General features: G+C 38.9%; 1 protein-coding gene across 2 annotated transcripts; it reads right to left on the bottom strand.

The window, feature by feature from the left end:
• Positions 1-3039: 3039 nt before the first annotated feature.
• Positions 3040-23674, bottom strand: SLC26A2 (solute carrier family 26 member 2). 2 transcript variants are annotated; one of them, XM_055325334.1, is made up of 4 exons: positions 23481-23674; positions 11831-12008; positions 10432-11169; positions 3040-8887 (listed from the first exon to the last, which is right to left on the bottom strand). In XM_055325334.1, exons 3-4 carry the CDS (start codon positions 11137-11139, stop codon positions 7367-7369), a joined length of 2229 nt encoding a protein of 742 aa, XP_055181309.1. In that variant the 5' UTR covers positions 11140-11169; positions 11831-12008; positions 23481-23674; the 3' UTR covers positions 3040-7366. The 2 variants fall into 2 exon arrangements, with proteins under 2 accessions (XP_055181309.1, XP_055181310.1); XM_055325335.1 differs by having other exon boundaries at positions 10432-11164.
• Positions 23675-23702: the final 28 nt, after the last annotated feature.

Here is a 23702-nt window from a genome sequence, read left to right as displayed (position 1 = left end):
GACAGATAGACATGCTCTGCAGATGAACCAATGTTAGAGGACTAACTATCCACCAAAAATATCCATGCTTGGACCTTATACCCACTGCCGGCCATAGAGGTTTTAAGGATGAAATACAGGGGCCCATCTTCAGCGAGTCCAGTTAGTAGGTGAGTTAGAAAGGAAAAAATAATAGAGTGGTAAATGCCATTTTAGAGAATATGGAGAGATGAAGTCCAAACGAGACTTTGCATGAGAAGAGGAATTCAATAGGAAATATTGCAAGAGCAAAGGGACATTTAGTAAGAAGTATTTGGAAGAGGAGTAAAAAGTTACACATACAGGGCTGGAAGGCTACCCCTGGCAGAAGGAACAGGATATATATATATAAAGGCCTGGGATATTTTTAAATGGCCCATTTGGGATCATCCAAGGTTGAGCAAAGGGATGTGTGATAGGACAAAAGGTTAAAGATGTAAGCAAGGCCAGAGTTTTTAAGGTCTTGTTGTCTATAGTATTGATTTTGAACTTACTCTGAAAACACTGGGGAACCACTTAGAAGTAACAAAGGTTTTTTTTTTTTTTCTTTAAGAAAATAATTGATAGTGTGGAGGCTGGGTTATAGAGAAATAGATTAACTAGTAAGGCTGTGGAATTGTCCTGAAGATAAATGAACATTGAGGGCAAGAAAGAGATGTTAGATTTCAGACTCTTACCAGGTAGATGGACTTAGTGATGGAGTTGAAGAGGAATATTCTAAAATTTTCTAGGTTTCTGGCTTGAGTTGCTGGGTCATGCCATGATCAAGACAGGTTAACGGAGAAAGAGAAGATGAGTTTGAGGATGTGTTGCATGTGAGGTGCCTCTGGGCATCCACCTGTTATTGGACAGCTCTGAAGATTTATATATAGACAGATACACTGACTGGTGTTCTAGAAAGACTAGAAATGTTTGGCTGCCATCAGCACACCGATAATAAAGCAATTGAAGCCATAGATGTGGATGTAGTCATCTAGAGAGAGCTTATATGCGAAGCATTCATGACACGGGGGTCCATGAACCAGCCTTTTTTATAATCGTGTGTATATACATGCACATGTGGCATTTCTCTAAGAAGAGCCATACTTTCATCAGTCTCAATCAGATCTGAAAATTCAAAACTTAAGCAATGATGCTGAGGAGAAAAGAGGCCAAAGACACAAACACTGAAAGGACAGGTGGGGAAGCAGAGCCTTCCAAGGTAGCTGGAGAGATGCCAGAGACTGTGAGGCACATCACAAAGCTCTGGATCCCAGGTGCCGCGTGCACACAGGGGGAGTATATAGGATGATAAAATTGGAAAGGCCCTGGGGGAGTATATAGGATGGTAAAATTGGAAAGGCCTGGGGAGTATATAGGATGGTAAAATTGGAAAGGCCCTTAGAAGACCATTCAGTCCAACTCCTTCATTCTGTATATCAGGTAGGTAGCCTCAACCTATTCATGGGGGAAAAGTGGCTCAAAATTCACTTATCAAAATTCAGAGTTAGGAGTAGTAAATCATTAGACAGTTTGGGGGTTTCTGATTCCAACATGGTATAGAATAGTAGTCGTGCAACATGAGAACTGGAAAGGTCCTCAAACAATCTAATGCTCCTCTCCTCTTCACTGATGAGTCCCCAAAGGGTTAATGTATTTACTCAGAACCACAAAGCAAAAAGGAAAGAAATGTGTCTTTGTGCATTATGTCTTTCTAGAAGGACAGATCCTCTTGTTATAGTTGGGAAAAATTAATAACTGAATCACTCTGCAAATATAAAGAGATGGTATTTCAAAGCTTACTGGTGACCTGAATGTGTTTCTTAGTTGCACTTAAATAATTTAGACACAGAGCAATATTTTATTAGCATAACAATTTATTAGCAGAAATTAAAATGACAACTCTAGATCTCAACACATGTTGGATCTTACATAATAAACAACACGAACATATCCTTCCAGAAGAAAAAGACCTATTAACCAACTACTCCCCCCTCTCCTGCAACAAGCTGCAATCCATCAACTCATCCTCATCCCATAAAGGGTTAAGCCTGATTTATATGGAATGGCATCAAGGCACTTGCTTTAATTAAAAAAGATATATGTGGTATAAAATATGTTCCTAAAAGTCATTAGCTGTGAATAATTGATAAAACAGGGCAGTATACTGAGTACACAGAACTGAGACTTTATGTTCATTCACCTGTCACCTGATAATGTCTTGTTTTGTATATAAAATTGCAGAGACAAAAAGGATAGCATTTCATATAAATTGATTTGTTCCCACCAATTTTTGAGAAATCATAGTAGCATCAGAACTTAAACAGTAATTTCCCACCTGATTTGAATGAAAAAGACAGGAGCTTTTTGATTCCCAGTTTTATTATTTTAGGGTTAGGGGATGGGAAAGAGGGGGAGAGAACTTCCCTAAAGTAAGTTTATTAAAGCTGCCGTTAAAAATCTCTTCTGGCTAAGGCTGCTTGTCTATCTGCCAACTAAAAAACCTTCAGTTAGAAATTCTGTCATTGGTATTTCAAAATAAGATTATAATTATTTGGCCTTTTTCAGAGCCATAATTCAAGTCCAAGAAAGGTACAAGGTTCCAGTGTAGACTTGCAAACATGGTATCTTAAATAAGGGCATTTAGTGTCCTTCATTATTCTAGTTTTCACAATTCAATTTCTCCTCCTTCTTTTATGTCACTAAGAGAAAAATAGAATACACACCAAAAAAATCCACTAGTTAGTATATTGCTTATTTAACTTTCCCAACTGTATTTAACATGTTTACTTAAAAAATAGGTGCAAAACACTTTTAAAAACAATAGTCCTTGTCAGGATAAAAATGACCTTATAAAAATAAATCTTCCCCTACTCCCAAATCTAAATTCTCCTTCCCGAGAGTTACTAATGTTAACACACACACACACACACACACACACACACACAACTAAAATGTACCTTTAACTTACAGTATTTCAATAATTATTCTAATAATAGCCTATGATAACAAAGCAGTAGGTTTATTATTTTGGCTTGTTTCATTATATTTTTCTTTTTTTTTTTTTTTAAGATTTTATTTCAAAGAGAGAGCACAAGCAGGGGGAGGGGCAGAGGGAGAAGCTGGCTTCCCACTGAGCAGGGAGCCTGACAGGGGAATTGATCCCAGGACCCTGAGATCATGACCTGAGCCGAAGGCAGACACTTGACTAAGCTACCCAGGAGACCCCCATTCTACTTTTCATTTTTGTATTAACACTTGATGATTCCAATCTTGATTATCTAATAAAATCTTAATACAAAAGGGGAAAAAAGCCAAGTTAGTTCAAAACTGAAAAGGTTCCTAGATCTAATTTCCTCCTCCTTCCAGTTTTTAAAACCCAGCTTCAAATTAAGGCATCACTAGAATAGATAAAGAAAACAGGGGGAGAAAAGAAAAACATCAAAGAACAGAAAAACTAAACAAAAAGCCTAAACTCTGTTGACTGGGTTTTTGCGATCTCACTGTAGAATCATTCCCTAAATAGATCAGGGGCATCCATGCCTCCTTGTTTGCCTCAGTTGCCTGTCTCCTGTTCAGACCTCGGTCCAGGCTCAGCTTGGCTCCTCCAGAAAGCTCCTCCAAGTGCCCCGGTGTTACCTAGGAGAGTTATCATATGGCCCATCTACTAGATTTGGTACCATAGTCCCAGCACCTGGCCCAGGACTCTAGACCCCTGCACGAGTCCTCAGTAAGTAGTGAGGTATTATCTACACTGGTGCAAAAAAGATCCTATAGCTCATCTATAGCAATATATAGAGGAAAACAATTCATTAAGAACAGTAACAAAGACCATAGAGCTGAAATTTATCATTGTAACTTCTAGACTCAATTTTAGTTCCCAAGAAATTCACTGCCTTTTTTTCATTTTTATAATAAGATCAGGGCTAACACCCAGACAATGTGTTTGTTCTTCAGTGACAAACTATTTAAGTATACACCTGCAGAGAATAACTGTTCCTGTTAAAACATGTTCATTAGCATTAGAATAGTCTAATGAACTCATCTAATATCTTGATACATGTTTAAAGATCACCATTTATCATACTATAAATTTACCAACAAATTCTGGCTTCAATGACTACTACTGTTTAAAAGCTAAGTTGGACTATCCAGATTTTCCTTTGGTTCCACTAAAAAAAAATAGTAATAATTGTCAACTAGACATTTGTCCCTTTTACCACCATCAGAGGCTACAGTTACTCAGTCTATGCTCCAGATTAGGTCAACCGGGCCTTTGCCCCAACTCTGGGGTTCCACATGCTCCTCAGCTCTTTCATCTTTGGTGAATCCACCCTCCCTTTCTAGAAACCAAAATCAGTTCTGACCCTGCTGTCAAACTAAGGTGTGGCTCCTATTTCTGATCTCCCTACTGCTACATGGGGCTAAAAAGGGATTGTATCCTGTTCAACTTAGTCCTCTCCTTTATATCCCTCTTTTGGTCAAAGAGGGTTTTTTCTTTTTTCTTTTAAAACATTTTATTTATTTATTCATGAGAGACACAGAGAGAAAGGCAGAGAGAAAAGAAGGCTCCGTGCAGGAAGCCCAATGTGGGACTCTATCCCGGGACCCGGGAATCACGCCCTGAGCCACCCAGGCATCCCCAAGAGTTGTTTTCAACAGTATATTCCTTTCATTCCTTTTGAATGTTATCCTTACTCTGCACATTTAGCATACTCTGTCTCTGGCTCTAAGTTTTTAACCATCAAGAATATATACACTATGTTTCAATTAAATGACTATTTTAAGATATTTAGAATTTTATACATTTGTCAATAAGCAATGAGAAAATGCTTTAGACTCTAAAGTGTAGCATAAGCAAGATATTTTTGTATCAATAAAGTGTGTAAAGTATCAGCTTTTGAACTAAAGTCCAAGCCTTGAGCAAGAAAGAAAATGAAAATAGTTTTGTTGGTGAGTTAGATTTTGGCTTTAGGTTGATTTCTTTAAATACTAGCAACCAACAATGTGTCACAAAAGGTGGACCGCAACCTGAGCAGAGAAGTGAGATATAAATTCCAGTGAATCTTAAATGTTTTTACAAGTGGCTGCCAAAAGCAGAATCTCCTGTATGTTTGTTTGTCTGGGTAGAAGAGGAACAAACCAGAACATAATTCAAGAATTTGCTTAATTGCATAAAACTCCAGAATTGTTAATATCCATATATGGACAGAAATGTCAGGTAGAAGATCCTGTTACTCCATTCTAAGGCATTTTCTAAATTCTTTGGATCCTTTTTTTTTTTTTCCTGTGCTAGTGTTTGCTAAATTATAGGGTCATCTTTAACATGTACTCATTTACTTTCTCACATGGCATTCGACATCTGGATTCAAACCTGGAGGGTGAGGGGGTGGATAAGAGGGATTAAAAATAAATAACTAACCAAGACACTATAATTGTACTATTACTATTCCTAAAATTGGATAGAAAGGGCAAATAGTGGCTAAAAAACAAAAGGAAAAAAACCCACAAATACAAACAGCAGCTAATATTTCTGAAATTCTAGATTTAAATTCTAAAAGGATGTCAAAATTTAGTACTATTATACTTAATCATGAAGTCAATCACCTTCAAGACAGAAATCCACTTTTCTATTGAGAAACTGCTTTGTTTTAATAGAAAGGCATTTTCCATGTAAACAGATGGACAGAGTTCTACCAGTAGAAAAGCAACACTTGAAGGTTTTGGAACCAAAAAGAAAGTTAAATATATTTAAAAGTGTCCAACTCCAATAGATGCCCAACAGATAGGGTTTGCTTCTCATAAATATTTAAGTTGTTTAGAATGTAGTAACAAGTTAAAAAATTATTCACATTTCTGTAATTATTATTTTGCTTGCTTTAAATAGTGTGGGTAAATGTTTCAATCTTGAAAAATTATTCTCAAAAAAAAAATTATTCTCCTAGTCCTAACTTTGGAAAACTTGTTTTTTTTTTTCTTGACTATCAAGGTCCACATACAGAATATGCTTTTAATGTGGGACATTCTTGCTTTTCAAAAGGAACTGAATAAAGATGAATAGTAGCTTCTATTTGAGAAAGACTGTCAATCCCCAGTGGACCCTTGCTAAAATGCCATGGAAAGGAAAAAAAAATTCACTGCTAAGTAAACAAATTCTTTTTTTGTTTGTTTTTTATTTTTTATTTTTTTAAGATTTTTATTTATTTACTCATAGAGACAGAGAGGCAGACACAGGCAGAGGGAGAAGCAGGCGCCACGCGGGGAGCCTGACGTGGGACTCGATCCAGGGTCTCCAGGATCACACCCCGGGCTGCAGGTGGCGCCAAACTGCTGCACCACCGGGGCTGCCCAGTAAACAAATTCTTAAGGGAAACCGTCAATCATTTCTTCTTTTCAATCCATCCTTACAGTAGCCTCAAGCTCATTTAAAATGCTGTCTAGAATTGTGTAGTCAGCATTCTGCCCTTTACCTGACAATCTTGTAGCAGGTAATGTGTAGCAGTATAAGACAGATTCTGTGGGAAACACTAAATGAACGAAAGCTACAACAGAGGTAACAGTAGAGGAATACTCAGTAACAGGGACAGACTGAGATCACAGGAAAGACATGGAGGTGTCCTAGTATTTGGCCGATTATGAAGAAGAGCTCTTTGCTTACTTACTTACTCTAAATAAAGAGGCATGAATAAAAACATCAAATGTATTACAAAGAATGTTCTAAGTAACATGAGGCTGGCTGATAGGATTTCACCTGTCAGCCCACCCAGCCATCAAATTCCTAATAAGACTATGCCTGTGGAGTTCCTAGCCCTAGGAAAGGAATGCTGCTCTCCTACTAAAAGCCAGAGATCCTACTGCCATAGGGAGCAAAGACTGGGACCGGAGAAGTACAAGTAAGAACAAACCTTTGCCACAGAAGTCCCCTGACCTGCTGGTATCAGAGCAGGTACAACACTATTTCCCTGCCTCCTTTCTATTCTCTCCTAAGAGTCACATCAAGTAGCCTCTAGCACTTCTCACGTCAATGTCAGCTTTACCTCCAGGAGAAGGAAGAGTCCAAATGCTTATCTTCTAAAACAGCATGGTAACTGAGTTTGAAGCCTACTTTACAGTTCAATTCAATAGGTATTTATTTAATTTCAAGAATACCTCATATCTGCAAAAAGGCCTAAAACCACAAAATTTTCTTAACTATAAGCTCTACTGTATTTGTGTATCTACAAAAGCCATCAACTTCAAAGGAATAATATCTCTCCATAGGTTAAATTTTCAAGTACAACATTTTCCACTGTGGAACTAGAAAGTATTACATACTTCAAACCTTAAGCTATTGGCTAGACATCATTCTTCTTTCCATCTACTTTCTCAGTCAATCACTGGAAAGGCTTAGACCATTGGGAATACACACTCCTTTCTGATTCTGAGATTCTTCTGCAAAGGCCATTGCTTCATACACACTATAAAAGAGAAGGTTTTCTTCTTCCTTTTTGCAATACTCTCCACGTGCCAGGGAATCCCTCACAGAGGGATTGCACTGAGCCAGCAGAACCTGGATGCCGATGGCTTCATAATCTCTACGAACCTCTTTCAGCGTATGAATCCCCGCTGTATCTAAAAACTGTATTGCACTGCAGTCAATCACTATGGTTTGAAGCTCCAAGGGATCATGGGAAAGTTGCACTGAAACTTCATCCTGGACTCCACTGAGAATCACTGTTTCCTTTGTGATCTTTCTCTTTGCGGCCTTCTTCTGAGCTGCCTTTACTAAGACTGGGTTGAGTGTTTTTTTGTATAAAGCAGATTTAAAACATTCTTTGTTTATGTAGTAGAGAGGGGCTACAAAACGGAATATCTTGATTCCCGGCTTAGTCTGCAGATTCTTGTAAGCAGACATGGATTCAAAGATTTCAGACTCTTCCACCAAACCAAGCAATGAAGTCTTTGGCTTCTGAGTACGGAGAATGACACAAAACATAGAAAAACAAACCCCAATAAGCAGGCCTATTTCAGTACTTATCAGTGCAGAGGACAGCATGGTAACAAACCAGATAACCGTATCCATTCTGCTAACCTTCCACATTTTGGGCAGATCCTTAAACTTACGTAGGGCTCCCCGGAGATTTACAATGGTGATTACACCAAGGACACTTTTCTGAAGGGAATAAAATAAAGGAGCTATTACTAGGAGGACCAACAGAAGAACCAAGGCTGTTACCACACCAGAAAGCTGAGTTTGGCAGCCTGTTGATTCTTTAACCAAGGTCTTTGCAAGAGCTGCACTAGTAGTAAAGCAGTGGAAGAAGGAAGGGATGATATTGCAAAAGCCAATGGCATACATTTCCTGATTAGCTTTGACTGAGTAGCCATGTTTTTTGGCAAACATCTCAGAAAGTGATACAGTAATAGCAAAACCAATGATTGAAATAGCTATTGCATCTACGGCCAAACTAGGAATTAGGTTCCAGTCCGGTGCTGTGGGTGGCATAAACCCTGTGGGAATAGACCCAGCAATACTGGTATTATATTTCTCATTTAGTTTTCCAAAATGAGAGGCTAATGTGGCTGCCACAACAACAATGAGTTCAGTAGGAATTGGTGCCTTAAGCTTGGACTTGAAGTGCTCATTGAGTTCTTTGGTTGGCAAAAGAACCAAAAGGCACAAAAGGCTGGTGATGAGATCACAGATATTGGTCTTATGGATGTTTTTGAAGATATGTATCCACGTAGTGATGAGCGAGCCCACACCATTACTCCGAGGAAGGCTGAGCCCAAGGAGATACTTAGCCTGAGATGTAAGAATAGTGAAGGAGGCACCAGTGACAAATCCACTCAACAAGGCATCTGAGAGGTAGACAGAAACAAAGCCCACTTGAAAGAAGCCCATCGCTACCTGGAAGGAAGGATATACAAGTGTTAAATATAAATGGAAAAGAGCTTCCAAACACTCTAATAAATACCCTGGCATTACTTTGTGTGGAGACATACCATCAGACCATCGCAAAATGTCGGAGGTAGAAAAAACACAATTGTACATCAGTTTTACAAAGAGGGCTCTTATTTTACAAAGGGAGGGCTCATTTCACTGACACTCAGAGGGCTAAGCAACTAGCCCAAAGTCACACTGTTACTCAGCCTGGATGAGACAAGTAGTTAGGATTCCTACTGTCTTATATAATCTTTCTTAAATGTGGATAAAGTTCAGACCTTTTTGAAAAGAAAAGAATTCTTAAAGACCCACAAGAAATTATAGAAACTCAAATTGAAAAAATTCTAATTAAAAAACCATGTATTTTCATTAAATTACAAATCATTACTATAATAAAGTGAAGTTTTAACTGATAAACAAAACTGGATTCATATCAAAGAATCACATTTAAAATGATTATAGAACACACTTCTTTAGCCTCACGCAGAGAAACTCTTCTCATTCAGGGTATATGTGCTTATTATGCCAAACTACTTCCCATACAAATTCTGTATCCTCAAAGAGAACTTTTTTTATTTTTTCCTTTTTCCAATGATTCCTCAGAACTCTGCCGAGCCCTTCCTCATTCTTGATGAGACATACTAATAAAAGAAAGAAAAAGAGACCCTGCAGAACACCAGTCTTCTGCACATCCCCCACTTCTCCTTTTCCTCTTCACCAGGCACCATATAAAGTGAGCTACTCTTCCTCTGCCCATATTGGAACCAAATGCCCATATTGGAACAGAGAAGAGGTTTAATGCTGGCAATGTCTCCTGGATGCCAAAGACAGGGGCACGATAATAATGGCGGGTTAGCAGACTCTATGAGAGACTCGAAGAGAATCTCATTTTCTAATCCTTTCTTTTGGCTGATTAATATGAAATTGTGGTTCTCAACTTGTTCCCCAGAAGTCCAAGAAAATTGCTCTCTTTGGCGAGGGTCACTCACTAGAGCAGCAAACCTAAAGGCAGGCAGGAGGCGGGGTGAAGTATGGAGGGGAGACACCTATAGTTTGAGACCTCCTCTACTCCTCCCTTTGCCAACCCTTATCCTGTTACCCTTCTCCTGCTTGTTAATGCTGACTTTGCCAATAACCAACCACAAATAAACTCAAGCAAACCCAATGTTTCTCAGCATATAAGATTAAGGAGTTGTACTAAATGATCTAAGGTCCCTTTCTGGTAAACATTTTTACAAGCAAATAATTACAATCTGACTGACTGAAATTGATTGGCTAAGAGGTAGCCTAAAGTTGAGAAAAGAGAAGCAGCCTTATCTTACCTGTAAAGCCAAATCAGGGTTTGAATTTTGGCTCTATCCTTCATATATCCTAAGCAGTCAGTAAATGATAGCTTTGATTATTATGATCTCAGACATCCCCTGCAGACCTGAGATTTCATGTACAGTGATTTTTTTTTACAGTGATTTCTTTTGCTAGCAATAACCACTTGTTCCATTGTTTCTTACCTGATAAACTCCAGCCATAAAGGTCACAGTGCTGCCAACTGCAATTGCATAGCAACTTCTGTCACATATCCAGTCTGATGTCTGGTTTAATAACGTGCTCCCATTCAAAACCAGTCCTAAATCAGAAGGCGCATTATCGGCAGTGTCATAGCCAGCTTTGTGTAGTTCTCGGTCAACTACCTCACCAATCATAAGGCACAATATTCCAAAAATGCCCACAGAAATGTGACGGGAGGTACCCAACAGGAAATAAATGATGCTGGCAAAAAATGATGTGTACAGACCATAGATAGGTTCTTGGCCAGCCAAGAGGGAATAAGCAATGGACTGGGGCACTAATAAGATGCCCACAATCAAACCAGACATCACATCCCCTAAAATGTTTTTCTTCAGATCATATTTTGGGAGCCATCGCAAAACAGGAAGGAAATCAAAAATCATATTTTTGGCTTTGGCTGGACTGCACTGGCAACTCTTCTGCAGTTTTTTAATGACAAATTGCTTGAAGTTAGTACTTGATTTCTCTCGAGGCTCCATATGGATCCTACGATAAATTGTGCATTGATCATTGGCTTCAAATTGCTTGAAGTCAGTACTTGATTGCTTTTCAAGCTCTGGATGCATATTAGACAGAGGACTGTGTTGGTCATTTCCTTCAACTGAATTATTGAGTGACAGATCATGTTGTTGTTTACTTTCCAAAGACATTTCTGGAGATAGACACTTCAGCCTCCTACCCTGAAAAAAAAACACCAGAATTAACCAAGTAATTCTCAGTGTTCACACATTTTAACGGTTCTATTTGTCATTCATGAGAATTAAGAGGAGTTCAGTTTGGAGGTAGTTATCTCATATTTACTTTCTTTATTTGACCCTCATATGTCTTGATGGGAAAACAAAACCAAAAAAACAAAACAAAACAAAACAAAACCAACAAACCATAATTAGCCAGTCAAAGCAAATAAGTCACTGGGTATAGGATTTCCCAAAAGTATAAACCATGAAGAATTTTTCTCCATCTTGTGTTAGTTAAATAAGAGTCTCTCCAGCTCCTGGAGGAAAGGATATCTTGTTCATCGTTGTAATCACCAACAAATGTATAACGACTCTGAGATAGTAGGCTTACAAAATATTTGAATGAATCGAAGAACAAATTAACACACAACTTTATGACTTTAGCCAAATACAGATAAGATATATTAGATGGAAGACTCAGAAAATTTCCTATTTTGGAATTGATAGAAAAATACATCCTTTACTGTAAAATTAACCCACATTAATTTTGTTCGGAAGAAGGGGCTATAGCTGGTCATCCCACTTAATAAGAGTAAAATAATGTTACTTGATGGTCTTATTAAGTACATAAAGAAGAAAAAAACAGATTTAGATGACCACTTACCCTGAGCAAGTCAATCAAATTTGTGGATACACACAGCAATTCTTCATTCCTCAATGCAACTCGTCTATAACTCTCTTCTTACTTCCTACTCAGGCCAAGCTAGTTTGAATACATTTCTTATGTCCTTCTATTTTGGAACAGCTTTTAGTGATTCCTGGGTCAAAAGGCTTTTCCAAACCTAAGATATGCAAAAGAGGCATAAGAAAAAAACAAAATCCAAATCTTGCCCTACATGGCTGCTATCTGGGATGGAAAAAGATAAAAATTAATGCTAGAAAGTCCAACAGTGATGGAAACTATAAGAAAGAATTGAATTGAAATATTAAAAGTGAAAAAGACAGTAACAGATGAAGAATGAATGCCTCTGACAGTATCATCAACATGCTTGACAGAGCCATAGAAAGAATCCATGAAATTGAGGACAGGTCAATAGAAATTACCCAAACTGAAAAAGAAGGAGAAACACAAAATTAAAAAAAAAATCAATGAGAACAATGTAAGAGAACATTCAAGAGCTATGGGCATATTAAACAATCTAACTTATGTATAATTGGAATCCCAAAAGGAGAGGACAAACAGTGGTCAGAAAAAATGTTTGAAGACATAGTAGCCAAGAATTTTACAAAATTAAACACAGACACCAAACTATAGATCCAAGAATCTCAGAGAATACCAAAAAACAAAAATATAGAAACAAAAACCAAACAAAACCCCACACCTACACATATAGTCAAGCTATGGAAAATGAAAATAAAATCCTGAAGACAAAGATAACATCCTGATGACAACCAAATTAAAAACACACATTAAGGGGCACCTGGGTGGCTAAGTGGTTGTCTGCCTTTGGCTCGGACACACACGTTAAACAGGGCACCTAGGTAGTTCAGTCAGTTAAGTGTCTGCCTTCAGCTCAGATGATGATCCCAGGGTCTTAGGATTGAGACCCATGTGGGGCTCCCTGCTCAGCTGGGAGCTTGCTTCTCCCTCTGCCCCTATGCCCCCACTTGTGCTCACTCTCTCTCTCAAATAAGTAAATAAAATCTTTAAAAAACAAACAAACAAAACACACAGGAATAAAGACAAAAATTATAGCAGACTTATTTGAAACATCAGAAGATAACAGAGTAATACCTTTATCACAGAAAAATAACTGTCAACCCAGAATTCTTTACCCATAGAAAGTATCTTTGAAGGAGATAAAGGAGAAATAACTTTCTCAGACAAATACTAAGAGAATTTCTAGTAGACCATCACTACTATATATACATATATACATATATACATATACATATATATGTCCTTTGTACATATATATCAGAAACTAGGTCTACACAATACACAACAAAGAAATAAAGTCCAGGAATGGAAAACACGGAAATTAAATACAATTCATTTTTTAATTTAAAATATATTTAATTGCTTTAAAAGATAAACATCTAAGCAAAAATAGGAATGTATTTTGTTTATAGCATAAGCAAAATAAAATATATAAAAATAGCACAAAAAGTGAGTGGAGGAATTGGGAATTGTAAGGTCTTAAACTAGATGTGAAGTGATAGATTATTATTTGAAGGCAGGCTCTGATTAAAGATGTATATTGTAGGGGCACCTGGGTGGCTCAGTGGTTGAGCACCGCCTTTGGCTCACGTCGTGATCCCAGGGTCCTGAGATTGAGTCCCACATCAGGCTCCTGCAGGGAGCCTGCTTTTCCCTCTGCCTATGTTTCTGCCTCTCTCTCTGTGTCTCTCACGAATGAATAAATAAAATTTAAGACTGTAAATAAAATCTTAAAAAAATGTAAAGATGTATATTATAAATCCAAGAGTAATCACTAATTTTTTAAAGGTATAAATAGTAAGTCAATTGTAGAGATACAGTGGGATCATAAAAAATTCTCAATCCAAAAGAAAGCAAAAAAGGAAAAAAGGGACCAAAAGTCAATGGAACACATTGAAAACAGCTTGCAAGACAGTAAAATTTAAAACAAACATAAAAATAATTACATCAATTGAATGGTCTAAACATGTCAATTAAAAGGTAGCAAATGTCAGATTCGATTAAAAAAATAAGATTCAGCTATATGCTATCTATAAGAAACTCAACCTTCCTTCCTTCCTTCCTATCTGAGAGAGCTGGGGGCAGGGGTAGAGGCAGAGAGAGAAAGAGAGAATCTTAAAGCAGGTTCCACACCCAGTGTGGAGCCTGACACTGGGCTAGATCTCACGACCCTGAGATCATGACCTGAGCCGAAATCATTCTCTGTCTTAAGAATCAGACACTTAACCAACTGTGCCACTTAGGTACCCTAAGAAACCCACTTTAAAAACAGATTATTAAAGTGAAAGGACTTGCTCAATATAGTAATTTATTTAGCTTGTAAGTGACTGAGCCAAGTAATAAAATCCAGATTTTAGGACTCTAAGCATAGCTCTGTTAGAGCATGGCACTATTCCTATCACCTATCTAATTAGCTTTCTCTAACTTCAGATACTTCCAAACACTTTAGAATTCAGCTATCCTTCACATCTCACTATTACCTCCCTGCTACCATAAACTTACCACTGACAACCATAAACTTGTGCCCTCTCCATTTGCTATACTCTTGGCCATGGTCCTTTTCCACTTCAAGCTCTCAAAAATTTAGGTATTCATCCACAAACAATCCTAGAAGTAGAACTGACACAGCCATCAGTCTGAACCCAAAAGTCATCTAGTCTCCTTTATCTGTCCTATTCACCTTCTAAAATTCTCTTCAACACTATATTTCTTTTTCACACATATCTTAAAACCCAAAGCAACATAAAGCTACACTTAAAAGTGCCTTAAACTAAACTGTAGGTATGACCTTCATACTAACGAAGCTCCTTGAGAGCAAGCTCCACTCTCATTCATCTTTGTATCCCCCAAAATGTCCAGGTATGTGCTTTCTAAAGTAGGAACTACAACATCTGCTAAGCAAATAACTCAAATACAGAAAAAGTAGGATGCAAAGCAGTATTTATTTTCAAGTGGAAATATCTACTTCAGAACATATTTTCCAAATATTCCTTTCTGCACAAAAATCCTCTTACTTCCCAAACCAGTTACTGCTTTTAATTACAGTATTCATCAATTATTTCATGAAAATTAAGAGATGACAGTGTTTATTCTTGGAATAGAGCCTACATCCAGACATCCATTTTAAGGAGACTGAAATACAAACTATTCATCCCATGAAGTTCAATAAAAGACAATTCTACTGTATTGATTGTCTAGGGTAGTTTCTCCCTTTATTAACACTGATAACTGAGAGTGAGAAAAGGAAAGGCTCAAGGGGAAGACACTTGGACTTTCCACATTACTTTGCAGAAAAAAACATAACATTTGAAAAATACATTTACATATTCATACATAAAGTACAACAGTAGGTCAAGCAGCACAAAAAGGAAAGATATTCTGTCCTTTCTTTTTTGACTATCTAGAAAGTGGTCTGATCCATATGAGTAACCAGCAGCACTGGCATCATTCCCATGTGAATGAGAAGCTAGAGCACTGGACTAGAAGAGAAGTTGCATCTCTTCTTCTTCTTCCTCTTTTTTTTTTTTTTTTTTTTAAGATTTTATCTACCTATTCATGAGAGACATAGGCAGAGGGAGAGGCAGGCTCCCTGAGGAGAGCCCGATGCAGGACTCGATCCCAGGACTTCAGGATCACGACCTTAGCCAAAGGCAGACACTCAACCACTGAGCCACCCAGACGCCCCAAGAGGTTGCATCTCTTCTATATATGCCCAAGAGTGGTCAGCCAACTTTTTTTTGAAGATTTGGTTATAAGCAAAACAATGTCTACTTTTGGTAATTATAGCATATCATTTTAACTAATGGTGCTTATATAGCAGTTTTGCAATTTGTGAAACCGAAATGCCTTTTCAGGGGGCAATCGTTTTCAGAGGACAAAGGTAGAGTCTACCTCTGAAACATTATGGTTCCGTAGTTACGCTTTGTTTGACCTGTATGTGCGTGCCACAACTTACTGCTACATAAAACCGAAACTGCCGACTACTATGATCACAGCATCTACACAGGGGAGATATCTCCAAGAGCTGGACTAGTTTAGAAATGCTTCAAGGGAAGAACCTGTCTCATGTCTTACCTGGGCTCTAAACTCTAGGTCAGAATTGAAAGGAGAGGACTTGGAAAATGTAGGAGGGAGAAGAAAACTCAGAGATAGTTCTGAGGTTAGAAAAGAATCAGAAATTAGAATGTTTAAAGCACCAGATGTACATGGGGAACTGGTAGAAGTAGGAGCTGCCAAGGTACCTGGGAGAGATTCTGGAGGGTCCTATATGCCAGGTTAAAAAGGTAGACTTTGATCTGCAGGCAGTACAGCATCCCTAAAGGTTTCTGAGAAGGTTTTCAGATATTATTCATTTGATAAATGATTATGTATTATCTTACTACATCTTCTGGTCTGTTACACTCTTTAATTATTTTCCTATTAAGCAATTAATATTTTACTTTTTTTTGCCTTTTATGAATACAGAAATAGGCTTAAGATTGTTTTAGAAAAAACTAAACCATAAGCAGGTACAACTAAGGGAGAGTCTCCAGTTACACAGTGCCATCTGATCCTCCAACTTAACTGTTTGTTGCCAGACAAATCCAGGGAAGAGCATAGCTTCCATTCCACTCTCCATCCCACTCACAGGTTCCTGAGGCCAGGATGGCTGGCGCCTAAACTACTATTCCGGGCCCCTGACCTAGATTAAGAAATTAACACTGAGAGCATAGGAACTCCTGGAGGAAAAGGAAAGACTGGTCCCCAACAGATGAAAATTCAGACCCATCTTATCTTTGTTCTATGAGTTTGCAACCCTTGCTTATTCCATAAATGTTCATTAGTGCCAACAAGCCTTCCATGGCTAGATTGGTTAACTTTTCTATGTGAGCTCCTAGAGACTGGGTACTGGTCTTCCATTATATTATATTTACTAAGCACCTACTATAAGCTAACCAATGTGCTAGACACAACGCATCAGAACCTAGACCCCTGGGACGCCTGGATGGCTCAGCAGTTGAGGGTCTGCCTTTGGCTCAGAGCCTGATCCCGGTCAGGGGATCGAGTCCCATATTGGGCTCCCTACGAAGAGCCTGTTTCTCCCTCTTTCTGTGTCTCTGCCTTTCTCTGTGTCTCATGAATAAATAAAATCTTAAAAAACAAAAGAACCTAGACTCCAAACTGAGAAGTCAGTCTTTCTTTTCCCTACCCCACTAATCAATCCTATATATATATAATCCATTAGTAAGTCTTGTCTGTTCTACTTCAGATAAGATATTCTTCTTCTCTCTACTGCCCAAAGTACCTGGAATCTAATCACTTTTCACTCTTCACCACCATCACATCTTATCTGGGCTACTCTCTAATAGCCTACAAAATCTGAACCCTGCCTACCTCTCCACCTCATTTCTTACTGGCTTTCTTGCTTTTCCTGGAACATGCCAAGTTGATTCCTTTTTTTAGGGTCTTTGAACTTGCTCAAGTTCTCTTTGCCTGAAACAATCACCCCCAGGTCTTTGGAGGCTGTTTCTCATCCTTCAGGTCTCAGCTGATGTATCATCTCCTTAGACCTTCCCTGGCCATTCCAAATAAAATAATACTCCATCCCATCATTCTTTAAACCCTTACCTGGCTTTATTCCTTCAGAATACTTTCACAGTGACTTCTGAAATTATATTATGTATTTATACATTAAAGAAACTATTACAGTCTTTCTCACACATACTGTATCCCCAGTGCCAAAAACAATGCTTAGCACATGATAGATCAGTAAGTTCCTATGAAAATAAATAAGAAACCCAGGTTTTACCCACAATCAAAGGGTTAAAATAATTATTAACAGATAATCGATAAAACCCTCAGACTGGGCAGGGATGGAAGAGGTTTGACTTTTCAGTGTACAACCAGACAAGAGACAGTAAAGGAGAAGAACAAATCTAAGATGAATCTGAGATGGACCACACAAAAGGAAGAATTATGTACAGGAATATGGAAGAGGAAAAGGAAAGAAAGAAGACAACAAAAAGCTTGACTTTAGGTTTCACAGGTTTGAAATTTCTATTAGATGTCCAAATGAGGATGTTCACTGAGTACTTCGAAATGGAGGTGTCAAGTACAAGAGAGAAGCCAAAACTGGAAAAATAAATGAAGAAAGGAAAAGTATTTTGATCATTAGCACATAAATGGTATCTCATTTTTCTCTGAGTTCCCATTGTATAGATGTTCAATAAATGTTCAATATATGCTTTACCTTCTCAACTAGATTAAAAATCATTCAAGGAGATGTTTCACACATTTTGCATACTCTCACAATTTGTAGCATAAAACTTGGCACACAGAGAAGACATTTAATAAATATTTTGTTAATCGACAAACTACTCTCTATTTTTAAAAAGTTATTTTAACAAAAAACTCCAAAAAGAATTACCTTTGACTTTTAAAATCTGATTTTTGTTTCTCGAAAAGATAACTGATACACTGCTGGTGGGAATGTACAAAGGTGCAACCACTGTGGAAAACAGTCTGGTATTCCTCAGAGAGAATTACTGTAGGACACAATTCCACTCTCAGGTATATAACACCTCCCAAAAAAATTTAAAAATTGGGGCTTAAACAAATACTTATATGCCACTGTTCATAACAGCATTACTCACAACACCCAAAAGGTAGAAACAACTTAAGTATCCACCCATAGATGAGTGGATAGATACAACTGGTACAAGCCATATTGTTTAGCCACTAAAAATGAATGTAGTTCTGATACTCCTCATCTACATCATGGATGAACTCTGAACCTGTTATGCTAAGCAAAAGAAACCAGACACAAAAGGACAAACACCATATGATTCCGCCTATATGAAATATCTACAACAGGCAAATTTATAGACAGAAAACAGATTAGAGATTACCAGGAACTACATAGAATGATTTCTTGCTTAATAGTTACAGTCTCTATTTTAAGTTTTAAAAATATCGACTGCAGATAGTTATACAACATTGTGAACTGTACTTGATGCACTGAACTGTAAATTTAAAATGGTTAAATGGGACACCTGGGTGGATTGGCAGTTAAGCATCTGCCTTTGGCTCAGAGCGTGATCCTGGAGTCCTGGGATCAAGTCCTACATCAGGCTCCATGGAGCCTGCTTCTCCCTCTGCCTATGTCTCTGCCTCTCTCTCTCTCTGCATCTCTCATGAATAAATACATAAAATTAAAAAAAATAAAATGGCTAAATGGCCAATTTTATGTTTAATATATATTAACATAAACAAAAGTAGGAGGAGAGGAAGCATAGTATTAGAAGTACAGTATTATGCTAGACACAAAACGGTACAGTATCACTGAAGATAGGCTATGATAAATTCGGGATTCCTACTATAAATTCTAGTGCAATTCCCTTAATAACACAGAGTTATGGCTAAAAAACCAACATAGGAGATAAAATGAAATCACAGAAAATATTGAATAACCCAAAAGCAGAAAAGGGGAAATAAATAACAACTATATATAGTAACCTAGATCTAAAGTTTTTGGAAAACTTGAAGTTTTAACATTAACCTAATATTAATGTGAACAAGTCCTCTGCCAAAAGACTCTCTTAAGTGGAAAAATCTCAACTAAACTAGGCTGTAATTGGCGTGGACTGTGTAGTTTGGAAATAATTTTCCAGTACCCATGCTGCTTATAAGCATTGGAATAGTGACTGGAACCAAAGCCTGTCTGATTCACACCTACTCCGTCTCTGGATTGCTTATTTTGAAACTTTTCAAATCTTCAGAAAAGTTAAAAGAATGATACATGGAACACTGGTATATTCACAATTCACCTATTACACAATTTAACAATTATCAATTGTTAATGTTTTGCTACATCTGCACTTTTGCACTCTCCAAACGTACTTGTTTGGGGTTTTTCCATTCAACAACTTGAAAATTACAGACATATTTCAGCCTTAAACACTTAATGGAACTAACTTTTTTATTTAGATTTATTTACTTATTTATTTATTTTTATTATTTTTATTTATTTTTATGTTATTATTTATTATTTATTTATTTTATTTATATTTTATTTTTTATTATTTTTATTATTTTTTATTTACTTATTATTACTTATTTACTTATTTATTTTATTTATTTACATGAGAGAGAGAGAGAGAGAGAAGCAGAGACACAGGCAGAGGGAGAAGCAGGCTCCATTCAGGGAACCTAATGAGGAACTCGATCCTGGGACTCCAGAATCATGCCCTGGACCAAAGGCAGGCGCTAAACTGCTGAGCCACCCAGGGATCCCCGAACCAATGTTTTTTTAACCACCATGCTATGCTGCCTCTTTTTCCAAAAGAAGCATTCAATAACAACATGAGATCAAACCATTTGGATACACCCTTCAAAACCTGCAATGTCTCCCCACCTCCTCCTGCATACAGTCTAAAAAGTTTAGTACAGGCTTCTATCAATGAGCTGAATTTGCCTTTCTTTTGCTTCCTTTCATGCACTACTGTTCTAGTCACCAATCCACGAAAATATTACACACACTTTGTTTCTCTGGGTCTTTGCTCATGTTGTTCGTTCATCTGGAATGCCTTTCCCTTCTATCTCCATCGATCTTGGTCCTTTTCCTAATCCTTTAAGGTTTACCTCAAATGCCACAGGACAAAGAGGTTAAAACTTCTGTGGCTATGCTGCCCTGACATATTCCATATAATCCTTTAGCACTTAAGGTTCCATGTCTTTCAAACTAGAGTATACATTTAAAGGCATCCTCGTTCCTACATAACCCAACACCTGACACAATGCCTCTATTGGTGTGTAGGTGGTATACCTATATTTATTGAAATGGACAAACAGGTGAAGTTTCAAGTAATTTGAATGAAGACAAAAAAGTCTCTATTTTCCAGTCATCACAAATAATCAACAATGTTCTTTTATGTCTGTGATTCAAAAAGAAGAACCACCATAAGGCTTATACAGTAGTACAAGCACTATGACATATCATTTCTGGTATAAAGCCCAATGTAAGACAGAAAAGTAAAATACCCAAGAGGAAAATAACAATGTAAAACCACAATCGAATTATTTAATAGTTCCTTCACAGTAATTCACTGCTTTCAAAAAGATTTTATATACATTTCCCAACTGCCTCCTGAATAAATCTGAGAACAGATTATGAATCCTTTCCTTCAGTCACTTGCTCAACTAGCAGGACCAGATTCTCAACCTTCATTTTCCAATTTCCAAGGCTCCCTCTCTTTCTAAAATACCACTCACCCCTAAATTCGTTTCCTTGCTAAGAAGTTTTAAGGCTAGCTCAAATCAATATTTCGCGGTCAAGTGCTCAACTCATTTCTGAATCTTATTAATTTTAATAAGTCAAGGTAACAAACTGCCTGAAGCAGTTTACACAACGTTATTGAAGCAGGTGTGGTAAAGGAATAAGAGTGAAATTACTTTTATCTTTCATATGAACACATATGCATTGGTAACATTTTCATTTACCTTTTCTATCAGGAGGAACAATGTAAAATTTACCTCTGTAACTACACTTTGGGTTCAAATTCATATCCCAGCCAAGAGTCAAACAAGCCAAGCAGGTTCCTCCCTCCATCTACTTTTGCTGGCTCTAACTGGAATGCTGCTCGGGGCTAGGTTCATGGCTTTGCCTCTTGCTTCTTTTAGGTTTCTGCTCAAATACTGCCCTAATTGGTCCCTTCTCAGACACAACTTAGAAAACAGCACCACTACCAACACCATGCCTCCCTCCTGGGCCCATCTCTGCCCTGCATTCCTATCCCCACACCTCTCCTTACTTAGCTTTATTTTTTTCCATGGCCCTTCTCACTGTCTCACACTATATACATCTATCTATCTATCTATCTATCTATCTATCTATCTATCTATCTATCTATCTATCTATCTCCATGGCCCTTCTCACTGTCTTGCACTATATACATTCACATTCATTCATTCACTTATTTATAGTTTCTCTCTCATGGGGCAGGAACTTGCAGTTTTGTTCACAGCTGTATCTCCTGTGCCTTGAACCATATATACAGCACCTAGTAAGTGCTTAAACATTTGTCGAGTGAATGGATGATAGGTTAACAGCTATGGAGTAAAGAGAAAGGAGTGAACCCTGTCTTTCCGCCTCCATACACCATAACTAAGCTACATCAAGAAATTACAGTTTGGTAAGCATCTGCTTGGGGGTTTACGCTCACTAAAAGTAATGTCAATGTTCAAAATGCTCACCCCTCATAAATCTAGTCTAAACCTCTCCAAAGCCCTATGTTAACTCTAGATCTTCCCCTGGGAGGCAGCATATTATAGTACAATGATATTCAAATGCAGAGATCTGTTAAAATTCAGATTCTCAGGCAAATTCAGGAATGAGATGCAAGTGGGCACCCTGGGTGACTCAGAGCCAGTGAGGTGACGTCCATAAGAGAATCACTGGGTATATACTGGAATCAGACAAATCTCTATTCAGATCCCAGCTACACTATCCAACAGCTGTATGGCATTGGTGTAAAAGTCCCATTTTACTCAACATCAATTTCTCACCTGTAAAATGGGGATAATATTATCTGACTTGCAGGTTGTATAAAGCTAACATGGGTACTTAGTGCAGTGCCTGGCATATAGTATTTGTTCAATAAGAAAGCTACTAAGTCTGTCCTTTGAGATTCTTAAAAGGAAAAAAAAAAAAATGTGCTCATTTCTTCCAACAGGATTGGCTCTCCATTTCTAACTCGATTTTCACTTGGTCGTACCCAAAAGGCCGAGAAGCAATCTTGCTTGATTTTCAAAAACAAGAACTTCTGCTTAAGCCAATACTGGATCTCACACGAGTTCCAGATTTTACATAAAAGTCCCTAGAGATAAGGAGGGGGTGGAGGTGGAAAAACGGTACTAGGGTGCCAGAAAGTTTTAAGTCCTGTATGCTTCTAACTCACGTGGTCCCCCAATCTGTGCAAAGGAAGGGGCCCAGCCTGATAGTCTGAGTTTGGGGGAGCTGGGAGCAAGTTCCATCTCGGCAAATGACTTGCTGTGTAACATCAGGCAAGGATCTGGCCTTCTCTGGGTCCTTCCAGCGTCTCTCCATCTTACCCAGCGAAAGAATTCCAATTTGGCCTACACGAGACTGCAAGAAGTACAGTTGCCCGTTTGTACCTAACCAGGTATGTGGTTTTAAAAGCCAAGATAATGAAGTCCTCTCGCGTGTCCGAGCCTCTCAGTCTCCCCATCTGTCCAAAGGCGGGAGGCTGGGTGGAGCTGGTGGCTCCAGTCTCCTCGGTCTTTCTCCCGGTTATCTGGGTTCAAGACGGCTGGACGGAAGACTCCGGCAGAAGAACAGCACCGTCATCCGCGGGGGGCGAGGGGCGCGGGGCGGGGGGCGCGGAGCGGGGGGCGGGGTAGAGGCCCGGGGAGCGGGGAGCCGGGGCGGGAGACCCGGGCTCCGCCCCAGCCGCCGCCCCCGCCGCCCGCGGGTACATCCCCGACGCACGCCCACCCGCGACGCCCGCGCTTCCCGCCACGGCCCTCGGACGCGGGCCAGGATGCCCCCAGGGGCGCCGCTGCCGGCGCGGGGCCGGCACTGTCCCTCCCTTCTCACCTGTCGGTCCTGGGCCTCCCGGCGCGACGAGGCCCCGCGGCGCGTCCTCCGCCGTGGCGGGAGCGAGGGGACACGACGGCGCGGGCAGCGGTAGCCCGGTGAGGGGCCGGCCTCGCTTTAACCTGCCCGTCCCCTTCCCCGCCCATCGCCCGGCCCCGAGGAAGGCGGGGCCCGGCCGGGCGGCACCGCGGGGAGCGCCCGGCGCACCCGCCGAGAGGCGCG

This window comes from Nyctereutes procyonoides, unplaced genomic scaffold (genome assembly GCF_905146905.1).
Source record: "Nyctereutes procyonoides isolate TBG_1078 unplaced genomic scaffold, NYPRO_anot_genome, whole genome shotgun sequence".
In the NCBI taxonomy this organism is placed as follows: Eukaryota; Metazoa; Chordata; class Mammalia; order Carnivora; family Canidae; genus Nyctereutes; species Nyctereutes procyonoides.
Note: the sequence above shows the minus strand (reverse complement) of the source record. Positions and strands in the feature narration are given on the sequence as shown.

Coding starts and splice junctions, on each gene's coding strand:
- SLC26A2 (XM_055325334.1), bottom strand. CDS start 11,139: ATGTCTTTGGAAAGTAAACAACAACATGATCTGTCACTCAATAATTCA. Junction 8,888..10,431: donor TTATGGCTGGAGTTTATCAG/GTAAGAAACAAT, acceptor CCTTCCTTCCAG/GTAGCGATGGGCTTCTTTCA.